The 13,967-nt window shown below is 38.6% G+C and overlaps 1 protein-coding gene across 6 annotated transcripts in view; it reads right to left on the bottom strand.

The window, feature by feature from the left end:
* The window catches only part of MSRA (methionine sulfoxide reductase A), a 329,836-nt gene that overhangs the window by 154,077 nt on the left and 161,792 nt on the right, over positions 1 to 13,967 (bottom strand). For all 6 annotated transcript variants that reach the window (XM_016160905.2, XM_016160906.2, XM_016160907.2 and 3 more), the window contains one exon: positions 9,726 to 9,845. In XM_016160905.2, coding sequence (XP_016016391.2) covers positions 9,726 to 9,845 — 120 coding nt within the window. The remainder of the gene's footprint in view (positions 1 to 9,725; positions 9,846 to 13,967) is intronic.

The following is a 13,967-nucleotide window of genomic DNA, read 5'->3' as shown; positions in this document are numbered from 1 at the left end:
GTGACTGATTCACATGCTGATGAGGCCCAGGCGAACGGGAGGCAGGCGGGGCCAACAGCAGCGACCTCTTCTGAGCTGCTCCATTCCTACTGGGTAATTCGCTCACATCAGGGGTCACTGTGTTTTCATACGAATCCCTCTGTTGCAATTTTAATTTGGCAGATGGGATAGTAATTGATCTAGATATTTATTTTTAATGTAACATAGAAAGAGAAAAGGAAAAAACCTTATCCTAAGGCTCTCAAAATTGTCAGTCATTATGAAGTAATTAAGACCCAGAGTATCACATAAAATTCCTAGAGAAGTTCAACCCTCTATAAGGTTATTTTCTCATAGTCCATTATGGCTCCATTATATTTGATTTAAAAAAATCAGTGTAGGCACATTCATCAATTGCTTTTGAAATTATGTTTTAAGAACTGCTTGTTGTAGCAAATTTCTCTTAATCTTCCTTCTAAATCTTTGAAAACATAATCCTGAAACAATGAAAGAATAACCTATTTCTAGTGCTGAATGAGCATAAAGAATGTTTTAAATATCGTTCCTATTCATTTAATTTATTTTCCCTTTAAATGGCCAATTAGAATTTTACCATCAGATGTGCTGACATATTGACACATTTAACTACTTAAAGTCTGTTAGCCTTTGACCACCACACCTGTGCCCAGCAGTGATTTAAGCTGCTCAAGGAGAGAGGTGAATTGAATAGCCAAATAGGCTAGAGAATATGAAAATATCAAGGTCATATGAGGAATACACTGAACATGCAATAGTCTTCAGAGAATCCAAAGCCATGAAAATTCATTCACCACCACCCTCTACTGAAATGACAATGAAGAGACACTGACATAACCGGAGTCTTTGGCCAACTGACCCAACAGGGAAGGAAAGGCACGAATGCTTCCTTTACCTGAGGATGTAGTTGTTGTGCTGCCTGGCGTTTCGGTGTTTGCCAGCTTTCCATCCTTTGAAGATGTATAAGATCCTCATACCTCTGCGATGTTTAATGCTGGATTGAAAGATCTGAGCAAACTCGTAATATCTCTAGCAAAGTGCGCTCATGCATACTTCATTGCAACTTTGGGAACTTTGAACAACCCTTTAGCGTGGTAGTGTCATCCCCATACGAGAATGAGAAACCATGTGGTTCTGTCAAGACACTGCCTCAGAGCCCCCAGTACAGTCACCCTAATGTTAGAACCTGGGGATGAAGGACATAGATGATGACAAAAAGCTGCTCTGAGTTTAGTAACACCGAATGCATACTTACCAGTGTCATTTCCCTTACAGATTGAAAGCCAGAAAAAATATGTGAGCAAGATAATTTAAGATCTCCAGCCCGTGCTCAGTGGATAAATCAAGTTGCAGACTATTCGTCCGAGTCTGCAGACCCTGGGGTTCCGAAGCCCAGGCTGAGAATCAGATCTACAGAAGCTTTGAAAGAGAGTGAATCAACAACACTGTGTTTAATGATTTTCTTTCTTATTCCTAGGTCTGGGAGAAATAAGAGATGCCAACGCATTGGTTAACAAGAGAGGCCCCTGCAGGCTCCACTGTCTGCTCTCAGCTCTGCTCCCGGCTTTAGCAGACAGCACTTAGAATATCTAGTAGACATAAAAACTGTCTCTGAGAAAACTCCAGTATACAATTTGGGGGGAAAAAAGTCCAGCCTAACTGAAATGATAACCAAGGCCTAAATGACAAAAATATAGATTTCAATTTAATATTAAAATCTTAACATTGCAAACTCAAAAGCCACTTCCGCTCTAAATCCTTGATCCCTATCCTCACTTAAAAAGGGCATAATGGACACAGATTTCAACTTCCTTTTAGGATTCTAGCAACAGAGTGATCTGAGAAGGCAAATTTTCAACTCTTCTTCTCAAATATATCTCCCAAATGACCTTCTCCAGGCCTCAGTTTCTTTCTTCATCATCAAACATTTTAATGAACTATCTAAAATGAAATATTAGTCAAGACTACAATACATAATGTAGCTAAAAGGGTGAATGAGTTCTCTAAGGAGCTTAAGTCTTTGCCAAAGCAGTTCACTATCGGTAGACCCCCTGAAGCACCTTCCAGGAGCCCAAAAGGTCTATGGTTACCCACTTTGAAAGCCACTAGACTGGAAAATGGCTCAGTTCCTTCCAGGTCTGAAATGCTTTGAGCCCCCATGGCCCATGGCCTAGGACTCCTGATATTGGTTCTACAGAGGGTGCCCCTTTATCAAGAAGTCAAGCTTGTCCTTTCTGGTGATTGAGGCTTAGAAAATAAAACGACCAGTTTTCTCATAACCTATATATTGTCCTTTAAGGCCATGGTTCCATTCACTGAACTAATCCGTCTTGAATATCCACTTGGATGGGTTGGGTGAAAGAGCTGTATTTGGTCTTACAAGTTACAAGTATGAGAGTCATAGGACCCCTGACCTCTGGGCTTGCTTTCTGCTCAGTGATTTGAGAGACTAGCACTTTCATTCCGCCTTTTACAAGTTCAAGGTCAATTTTATGTCTAATATAGGAGGAACAAAAAACGATCAAATTGCTTATAGTAAGAACTGAACACCAGATTTCTTGCATTTTCAAGGATATGTCAATAACTTAGTAATTTACCTTGACTGACATTGAAATGAGTACAATAAGACTTACTATGCACTAAAAAGAGATTTAATATAGTCTGCAAGGAATTTATAAAGAGTTTTACATTGGTTGGTAAAATCTGCTAATAACAACTCATCACTACTTTGAAGAAGAATGGGATCATTAATTCATGTAAGATACATAGACATGTACATCCACCCAAACACTTCAGAAATTAAGTCAAACCGAGTTGCTCTATTTAGTGAGGAAATTATTCAATGCTTTGTTACAGCTCTTAAGCATTGAGGAAATAAGGATATGCATTTGGAGAGGGGTGGGGTAATGACCTACTAAGAACAAAGATGAGGAAAAGAAAAAAATGGCTTCCATTTGCTGAGCCCTGCACAAGTTCTGCAGGCTGATCCCCTGCCAAGCGATGCTAGGTGACCCATCACTTTTATCTTTAACATGCCCAAGAGCTAGAGTGACAGAAAGTGTATGGCCTCCATTTTCTAGAATATTTACAATGGGAAATTATTTTCTTTTTACCACAGTCCTATTGGCTTCGTTACGCAGCACTGCCCCCATTTTATGAGAGGAAACCGAGTCCAGGAAATGAAACGACCTGGGCATCAATACCACCGGAAGGTGACAGGAAGCCACCCGCACTGCTCCTCCCAGACGCAGGCTCCTGCTCAGGACTCCTGTTGAACATGTCGCTTGAAAATCTACCAGAGCACACTGTTGATAAAGAAAGTATCTGGGCCTTAGATTTTCTGTGGTGATTGTATAAATCTCGCTTATGAGAAAAAGTTGTACAGCCCCTTGTAAGCTTCTGGTTTCAGTGCCACTCCGCTGTGCAGAGTTCTCAAAGCTTTTGAAAAGACTAGTAAACATGGGATTGTTCTGAACATCTGTAAGCAAAATACGAAAAGATATTACCCAGTGAATGAACATCCTGGGTTTTCTTGCCAGAAGTGAGGTTATTTGTGTATTAGGCTAATGCACTGAAATTAACCCAGAATGCTTATCCATCGCAGAATGTCTTTTCATATTTTCATCTGTATAGTTGTTATTATAAAATGTAAGAATAATTCTCTATCAGTGTATTCAAGAATGTGAATAGCTCAATTACTTCTAAAATCAATGTAGTAAAGCAATGGCATGCCAGTTAATCAGTTGGTTTGCATAACAAATGTTTGGGGGGAAGGTAGAGGAGAAGGAGAGGGGGAGAGAGAGAGAGAGAGAGAGAGAGAGAGAGAGAGAGAGAATGAGAGAGGAGGGAGGGAGGGATGGAGGGAGAGGAAGAGAGATAAAACTGTAGGGAGGGAGAAGGGAAGGGAGATCTAAGGAGGACATAGGGAGGTTTTAGAGCGTAAGAATGGAGGAGAGGAAGCAAGGGAGGGATTTAGTATCTATTTGAGAGATGTTCTTTTTTCTTTCTTTTCTTTTTTCTTTTTTCCTTTTTCAGTGAGAGGAGAGAGAGAGAGAGAGAGACAGACTGAGAGAGAGAGCTCACGCACAGGTACCAGGGTCAACACAACTCTTTAAAACAAATGTAAATGCTCAAGCTCTCATCTGACTACAGAGAAAGAATTCTGGAAAACAGGTACCATAAACAACCTTCCCCTAATACCTGCATAGTGTATGTGGCACCTTCCCAATAAATGGTGCACTTAAGGCTATATGAAACCTTAGGCTCTTCATGGTTATTCCAGTCCAGGTTTCTATGGGTTCCCTAGTGTTGGGCTTACACTGAGCTTTCAGGGAACACCAAATGAATGAATGAATTCTTGGAAATCATTTTAGGAACAGAATGGTGGCCACTAAGACTGAAATTACTTTTCAGCACATCTCTTAGAGACAAATCTAAAAACCAACAAGAAAGAGTAGCCAAGCAGTGTCATAAGAGCAGAGGCTGGGTTCCTGACCCAGGAGCTGGTGGCTCTCGGGGAGCGCACAATTCAGGCCTGAAACATCTAGGAGGTGCAAGTTCCTCACCCTGAGAGCTCTGGGTTTAGTGCTAATTGATAAATCCAAGGAAGGGAAATTTAAAGGCCTGTTATAGGAGAATGGTCATTTTTAAAACAGATTTAAATAAAATGAATACATGTGAAGAACAAGAAGTCTCCAGCAATATGCAAGGGGGAAATCACAGCCTTTAGAAAATCATGGTGTTCTGGCTTCTGAATCTCAGTTTCAAAGGCCAAAATTCCACTTGTATCATTTAGTTCAACCTGAGATTAATCCAATATGAAGAGAATGACCTGTGTAGACCGAACTCATAATAGACTGAGATATACATCTCGGCATAACATTTAATTGAATTTGAAATGAGAATTCGAACTATCTGGCTGACTGGCCTGGTCTCTTTATTTTCTTTCTATAAACAATATCCACAGGAGGGAAAAAGATAAGTTTCTACAGAATGTGGATCAGAACAAAAGTAGTTAGCGATAGAACTTAAAACGTGTCAAGGTGTCAGGCTCTGGGCGTCTGTCCAGCAACCAAACCTTACAGAGCAACCCACAGGGTACCAGCAGGACTCCCCCTTTCCCATGCTGGCCTGACTGACCAGCCTTCCTGATGAGGTCCTTTTTTTCTTGTACACAGGTCAGGGCATTCCATCTGGTTACCATGACGTTCTTCAGACCCAGAAGCAAAGCTCTCTTCTAAGTGACTACCTATTTAGGCTCTGATGCATTATAGGCTTATTTTATACCTTCACTCCCAAAGGGTAACTTTATTGCAAATTCTTGAGAAACTGTTGTCCTCTTGTGTCTTTTACATATATCAGGCTCAAGTCTCAGGCAGATCACCCAGCATGGAACAGACCCATTGGTGAGCCTTCGATAAGGTTCTGCTTACATGTCAGAGTGGACTCTATCCATGTGTCACTCTGGGGCTCACCTCCTTTCATCTGTTAGAGGCCATATATCTTTTCTATGTGCCTAATTGCTACTCCAGCCACAGGCCCATAAACGGCCACACGGAAATACCATTCGAACATTAATATGTATCCTGTCTCAATACACACCTGCTGTTCCACTTGTGTACACACTGGCTCACTCATTCATTCCCTGAGGCTGTGCATAGCTACTAGCAAGCGGGTGTAACGAACTACAGTCATGCTCGTGATCACTGTGCTGTGTGCCAAAACAATGTTTATAGAAGCTCTGACATTCATCATCATGTGATAGGTTGGTGATGGGGTAAGGTGGAGTGGTAAAGCTAGCCTTATAGATTTTGAGAACTCCCTCCTGAGTGCTACCCCTATATTTTTAGCACATGCCCCAAGAAATCAAATGGTACCTTAGCCTCAAGTGTACAGCTATATGAGGGGAGGAATCTGTCCACCGATTAAGGTCCTTAAGCTTCTTGAATGAATGAATGAATGAATGAATACCTATACACACACACACACACACCCCTTTACGAAAGACTCCTAGGTTGTAACCAAAGTTTTACAAACTTAATTACAAACACAAGAGTAAGTAATTTTGAAACAAACACAAATACTGGAGCGTAGACCAGTATTTTTCTCACATGAAACTGTGGCAATTACTATGCATTTTAGTGGAGACTTGGTTTTTCTTCCTTACAAGGCAGACCCTCCAGGGCTGATTTGTTCATCGAGGCTTTGAGCACCCAAGGCTTCAGCAGGGAGGTCCAGCCAGTGTAACTCCCTTTCTGTCTCCTCTCATCCTCTTCTTAGTCAAAACCTTTAATTAGCTGGTTACCATAATCACTCCAGCTAGGGACCTCGTTTGTTCTCCTTCCCTGCTATTCCCAGGGATCTGAAGGCTCTACCACTTCTGTGCCAGAGGGATCTTTCTATCACAGCTTCCCTCTGCCTTTTTGTTTTTCCCTTTCATGATCTGAACAAAAAAGGCCTGGGGAAAGATAATCTCTCCTTCTGTGCCTGGGTAAGACCCTATAACTATCTTTTCCCAATCAGGAACGAGTTTCCATGACAACCGTGCTTCCTGATGCCACCTCTAACTTAGCAGGTAGTGTTCACATCAAATAGACAGTTCTTTACCGAGCTCTGTGGTTTCCGTACTTCACCATTGCTACAGTCCTCTAGCACACCAGCTATTCCCAGGAACTGTGTCTTAAAAGGGTTTTCTCCTTTTCCCTTCTAAACAACAGAAAGACAAAAAGTGCTTGGTATTTTCCTCACAGTAATCACTAAAAGGCACACCAATACATTAAAAAGTGTAGACACAGGGGATAAATATGAAAAAGAATGTGTGACTTGGTAGAGGGAAGTGTGAACAAATAAAGGGAGAATCGCTGGGACATGATGACAATTGGGTGACTTACGCCATGAGCAATGGCATAAACTTTGAGCTAAGAGTAGTAAATGAGGATGGGGTTTCTGCTATGTGTGACCTTGGATAAGTTACTTTTCTTCCCTGGGCCACAACACTCCCTCTGTAAAAGACAAAAACTGAGACGCTTCATGGGACTGTTTGAAAGCTTACATGGTCAAAAAAAAAAAAAAAAAGCAAGGATGCATAAGTGCTTATTACAGTGTCTGGCACATAGTAGGAGTTCAACAAAGGGGCATTATCATGTTGTCATTGTGAAGATGAAGAGCTGAACTGGAATGAGTCTGAGCAAACAAGCAATCACAATATTCTAATTGATCATTAACATATTGCTGGTAGAGAATCATAGTATAAGCAGTAGCTATTTGGAGATTTTTTTAGCTATCTTTTCTCTTAGGCTATTGAGTTCCATCTGCAGTTACAGGAAGGAATCTATTCATTTCCATTCCTGAGACAGGAGAATATGCCTGGCCAATCTCTAGGGTTTATCTAAATCTCTATTTACAGCTCTGCATAAGCATTTGTTTAATCTTGAAACAAAAGCAAAAAAAAAAAAAATTAACCATTAAAGTATTTGTTCAACATTCCACATTCTCAATACCAATCAGAACGTCTCAATCCATCTCTAGCAACAAGAACAACACAAACGTGTATATTTTATAAGATTTTCATTGTTGTACAGCTCAAATTTTATTTCAAAATCAGAATTCATATTGTAGACAACGTTCAATACGCTCATTATTGAACAAACTTCCATATTCCAACTCCTCCCCACCTTCATTCACAGTGTCTTCAGAGAGTTTAGACGGCCCTCAAAAAAAGAAAGCCAATTTGAACCTTATTTTAAAGAATAAAACTGTTTTTACATTTTTAAAATCCCATTTCTGTCTATATGGTAGACCATATATCTAGATAAACCCTCCCTATTAAGAACTCTTAAGATGGTGAATAAAAAAAAATGTTCTTTAAAAATGTGTTTCATAGTATAGACATTTCTCAAAAAGTTAAAAATAGAATTAGCACATGATCCAGCAATCCTTCTCCTGGGTATATAGTGAAAGGAAATAAAATCTGTAGCTTGACGTGAGATCTGCACTCCCACATCCACCGCAGCAACTGTCCACTGTAGCCAAGATGCAGAAACAACTCAAGTGTCCACTGACAGGTGATGGATAAAGAAATTGTGGCATATATACAACGGGATATTATTCGGCCTTAAAAATGAAGGAAATCCTGACATTTTCAACCACATGGATGAACCCAGAGGCTATTAATGCTCAATGAAATAGGCAGACACCAAAAAAAAAAAAAAAAAAAAATACTTCATGATCTCTCTTATATGCGAAATCTAAAAAACTCCAATTCATAGAAGCAGAAAGAGAAAGGTGGTTACCAGGGGCAGGAGTCAGGGAAATGGGGAGATGTTGGTCAGAGGGTATAAACTTTCAGTTATATAGGATGAATTAATTCCAGAGATCTCATATACACAACGCTGATTGTGATTAATAATAGGATATTGATTATCTGAAATTTGCTAAGAGGGTAGATCCCAGGTGTTCTCACCACACACAGACACACAAAATGTATGTGAGGAGATGGATATGTTAGTTAGCTTGACTGTAGTAATCATTTTACTTTATAAAACATCATGTTGTACACCTTAAATATATACAGTTTTTATTTTAAAAATAAAAAAGATCAAGAAAAAAATGTGTTTTAAATGCTATCTCAGCTGACAGAAAATTAAAGGAAATCCTTGAAGCCCAAATACTAAAATCCAGAGAAGGTTATCTATTATTCAAGCTAGAATTTGCCATGAGGGCATCTGCCTATCCTGGTTGGCAATTTTTTTTCTATAAAGGTCCAGAGATCATAAATATTTTAGGTTTTCAGGGCATAAACTGTTGCATCGACTCACCTCTGGCACTATGGCACGGCAGCAATCAGATAATATATAAATAAATGGGTGTGGGCATATTCAATAAAACTTTATTTCTAAAAACAGGCAGCAGGTAGGATTGAGCCTGAAAGACACAGTTTGCCAATCCCTTCGTTATAGCCTGCCTTTTAATATTTTTACCTCAAGACAACATGTCTGGTATGTGACATGTTTGTCCTATGTAGTAGACTTTTGCAGTAACGGTCCCAATATCTTCATACCTCCCCTAAACACATAGGGGAGTCCCTCCCCTATGGCCTATGGGCTGGATCATGTGACATACTTTGAGCAATGAAACAATAATAACTGTGACACCAAAAAAAGACTTGAGAAGTGCTAGAGGAACAGGGCTTGTTCTCATTGCTGCTCTTGGGATCCCATGTGAATTAGCCCAGACCAGCCTGCTAAAGACACAAGCTCCATCATGCCCATTATCCCAGCTAACAGCAAGTATTAACCCACAGCTAGCACCAGTCGCCAGGCATGATTGAAGCCATCCTGAACCAACTAACCTCCCCACCTCAAGAAACCCAACAGTTGACTGGAGTCACGTGAATGAGTCTGGGTGAGACCAGAACTGCCAAGCTGAGCTCAGCCTCAATTGCTGACCCACAGAATCATAAGCTAATAAATGATTGTTTTAGTGAGTAAGTCTGAGAGCGATCGTTCTGTAGTTAAATGATACATTCCAGAAAGATTTATTGTCTTCTAAAAAATATAGAGAGGCCAACAATTCTATTTACAGAAATAGGGAAGAGATGACTTAGTAAACACAAAAAATTGTATGTTCATTTTAAAGACCTTATCATCTGCCAGCTGAGACAAGCCCTTCCTTGCTCCTCCTAGTAATCTGATGGAGCAAATTCTTCCTACCTGAGCAGACTTCTTTGTAAGTAGGATTAGAAGTGTAGCCTCCTGCAAAACCAACTTGAGTTGAATATACTCCTTTCAGGGTCCAAAATTTCCTCTCAGCTCCCCAGAAACAGCCCATTCCTAAGGAAAACACAAGATACTGTTCATTAGTCCTTTATCAAAAATAATACGGTCATCGCATATTAGAAGCTCTGTTACACTAGAAAAGAGAAGTTGTTCTTGTTATTTGGTGATCAAACATAACTAATAAAATTATTTTTTAAAGGAGAGTTAACATTTTAAAATAATTTTATTTAAGATTATTTGCATAGAATGTCTCTGCTTTAGTTGTGCAAAAACAGAAAGCCTCACATTTTAATGGACTTAGTAAAGCTACACTTTTCAAATAACATAGTAAAAGGATAACTGCGTTTGATGAACGATTTCCACACTCAATTCATTATGGACTCGTCAAAACATAATAACTCGTATTAATAGTAGAAACTTATTTAATGATCAGCATCCTAGTCATGCTTTAAAAAAAATGACGAAGGAAGAAAGGCAACACTAAATTTCTGATTCAAATGGAAAACTTCCCAAAATCAACACAGAATGACATAGTATTTGATTAACAATTTCACTTATGTGCTGTTTTTTTTTTTTAAAAAAAGATGTTAAATCATTATAAACTTTCATGTGACAAATCACTGCTCCCCAAAAAGAACATTTTTCTGAGTTCTGTTACTAAATATAATGAATGAGGAAAGAGAGAGAAGGACAAAGGCGGGGAAGGAGGGAACAAAGAAAGAAGCCCACAAAAATAGCATCCCATTCAGTTAGCAAACATGGCGCTCGTACCAGTAGTTACAGCATTCCTTCCAACAGGCTGAGGAAACTAAGACCCATCTCTCAAGTATGCACATGCTTACACATATCAAAAATGGTGACTAACATTTCCCTGGGGTCCAAATAAAAATGCCTTCTTTTTTGCCACGAGTTTCTAAACTGTCCACAACTCCTATTTTGTGGCCAACGCCTAGATATAAACAAGATTACTGCCTCACCCAAGTTTTACATGACATTATTAAGTCATATGTAATTAAGATCTTAGGTAGAACAACAGTTGGCAAATTAATATATGCCTCCTACTCCCACAATCACTAGATTTGTTAGATTTGATGACAGAGCTGAAAGAAAAATTAGAAGTTTACTGAAATTCTTGACACTTGTTAATATTCTGCTTTAAAAATTCAGAGTAACAATAATCAAAAAGCAATATGCATAATGTTACACATTATACAAAAATATATTTGCTCAAATGTGAGGGGAAATATACTAACCAAAAATAGGTTAAGTTAAAAAAAACCATAATGGAGCCAAATGATGAAATTTAATGCAGTAAAAAAATTACTATTGTGATAATAATGCGACATAGAAATATATATATGACTATATCATTATTGCCTAAAGCTAAATTTATAAAGAAAAAACAATTACGTGCATGTTTTTATTACAACTTTGAAAAAATATTCATACCAAAATAGACCAGAAGGAAATATACAAAGTTATAACCATGACTGTATTACAGTAGTAAGAATATAGAAAAATTTTTTTCATTTTCCAAGCTTTCCTGTAATAGATTTATATTACTTTACAAATAAAAAACTGCATACTTTTTTAAAGAAAAGCAAAAAATTCAAATAAAAACATAAACATATGCATTATTTCAGTTACTCACTGCTAATGTCATTTTTCCTGTTTGCAAGGGAATTGTTTGCTGCTAGTAAATATAACTAAATATTTATTGAGTATTTATAAAAATTGAGTAGCCTCAAGTCTCTGGAACAAAGATTCACTATTAATTTTACTTCACTGCATTTCTGGGATGAGAGAATTATCTTAGTCAGGGTTCTCCAGAGAAACAGAACCAATAGGATATATATAGAGGGTGTGTTGGTAGGTGGGTGAGTGGGTAGGTAGACAGACAGAAACATATGATAGATGATAGATGGTAGATAGATAGATAGATAGCTAGACAGACAGACAGACAGATGATAGACAGGCAGGCAGACAGGCAGATGATAGATAGGTAGGTACAAGTTTCAATTTCCTGCTTTCATAGTATCAGTCAGATACTATTCCAAATAATATTGTTTCAAACCAAGAGACCCAGTTTACAGCACAGAAGATACAGCAATAAACCCATGACTACAGTTGTCACCTATCTTTTTATATGCCATGCCACCCGGGAGCTGCCATCCTGGGAAAGCATTGGAACAGCCCAGAACTACAGCTACAGCACCAGTCAGAGACATTCCTCTGTGGGGTTGGGGTGATATCTTTAAGAACACTGAATATGCATTGAATCAAAGACCCCAAGACCCCAAAAGATATTGGGGCACCATGTCCCCTAAAAGAAGAATACATGTATTAGCAAAACAAGGAGTAGAAACAGGCTTGGCTCCACCTACCATCATTCCCAATGACATGTTGGAGAACTGTACTTCCTGTCCCACAACTCTTTGCTCTGCAAAGTTAAAGGTCCTAGTCCCCAAAAGGGTACACATCCATCAAAGAACAAAGCAAGAGTCCACTGAATTATATGCTGCAGCTGTCACCTAGGCACTCTGGGGTCCTCGTGTCTGTGGACAAATGGCAAAATGAGCTTTAAGGGAGAACTGACCCACGAGCAATGTAGGAGCTCTCTGCTGGGCCTTGAGAACATTTGATGTTAGAAGTTATATAAATATTCGTCAATCAGGTAGGTTTAAAAATGGTATCTAATCATGATTTTAACATATACTTAGCTCATTACCAATAAGGTTGAGCATCTTTTCCTATTACCTATTGGCCATTCACATTTGCTCTTGTGTAGATTGCCTTTGTCCATTTTTCTGTTAGGTTATCATATTTTCCTTGTTGATTTGTTGCAGTCTATATATTCTGAATATTAATTTTTGTCAGTCTTATATTTGCACATATCATCTTGTATCTGATGTGTCTGATTCGCCTTTTACCTTTACTTATAATGCCTATTGTCACACAGATGTTTTAAATTTTAATTGTTGTTAAATCTCTCTACATTTTCCTTTATAGTTGTGCTTTTTGTGTATCATGCGCAAGAATTTTTTCCATAAATGAAAATTATAAAAATAATATCCTACATTTTCAAAAGTTTTAAAGTTTGATCTTCATTTGAGGTTGCTAATTAATATGGAAATAATTTTTTTGTGTACGATATAAGATAAAAATTTAATTTTTTTTCAATATAGATAACTAAGTATCAAAATAAATTATTAGTTATTAAATAATCCATTCTTTTCCCTGTTTATCTCTATGTTATCTCTATTTTATGTCATTATGAGTGGTCCTATTTCTGGGCTACTTACTTTATTCCATTCATTTGTCTAGTTCTGCACCAATAACATACTGTTCTTCATTCAGTCATTCAATAAATATTTATTCATTGCCAACTATGTGCCAAGACTGGGAATAGAAGAGCGAACAAACCAAAGATCCTACTCTCTTATAGGGCTTACATTCTGATGGTAAAACATGGTAATAAACACTCAAAACAATAAGTATGTGATGTAGCAAGTTAGGAGATGTACAGATCTATTATTATTATTTTTTTAATGTAGAGCAGGGTCAGTGGGACCAGGAGTGCTGGGGAGAGTTCAATGTTAAACAAGGCGTTCAAGGTGGGCCTCAAAGAGATGGCGACTTCGAACAAAAACTTGAATGCAGTGAGGCAGTCGCCCATTCTGGGTGAGATACCTGAGGTACAGCATGTTCCAGGCAGAGGAAACAGTCACTACAAAGGCACCAAAAATATGCCTGCTCCGTTTAAGGGGTAGGAAAGAAGCCGGCGTGGCTTCAGTGGAGCAGGCATGGCAAAGTAATTGGACAATAAGCCAGATCATGAAGGGCCTTAGGAACTGCTTTAAAGACTTTGGATTTTACTCTGAGTGAAACAGATAGCCACTACTGAGTTTTGAGCAGAAGAGGGATGACATAACTTATGTTACTCTTACAGGGACCACTCTGGCTTTCCTCTGCTTTGAATAGACTGGAGTGGACCAAGCATAGAAGCAAGGAATGGTAAGACCAGGTGGTAGCAGAGGCGGTCACGAGTCATGATCAAATTTTGCATATTTTAAAGACAGAGCCAAAAGGAGTTCCTGACAGATGAGAAGCAGTGTTTGAGAGGAAGAGAGAGACGAGGATTATTTTTAATATTATTTGCTTGCATGGAGAACAGAG

Source organism: Rousettus aegyptiacus, unplaced genomic scaffold, assembly GCF_014176215.1.
Source record: "Rousettus aegyptiacus isolate mRouAeg1 unplaced genomic scaffold, mRouAeg1.p scaffold_m13_p_16, whole genome shotgun sequence".
Taxonomy (NCBI): Eukaryota; Metazoa; Chordata; class Mammalia; order Chiroptera; family Pteropodidae; genus Rousettus; species Rousettus aegyptiacus.
The sequence above is the reverse complement of the archived record's forward strand: the minus strand, read 5'-3'. Positions and strand labels throughout refer to the sequence as shown.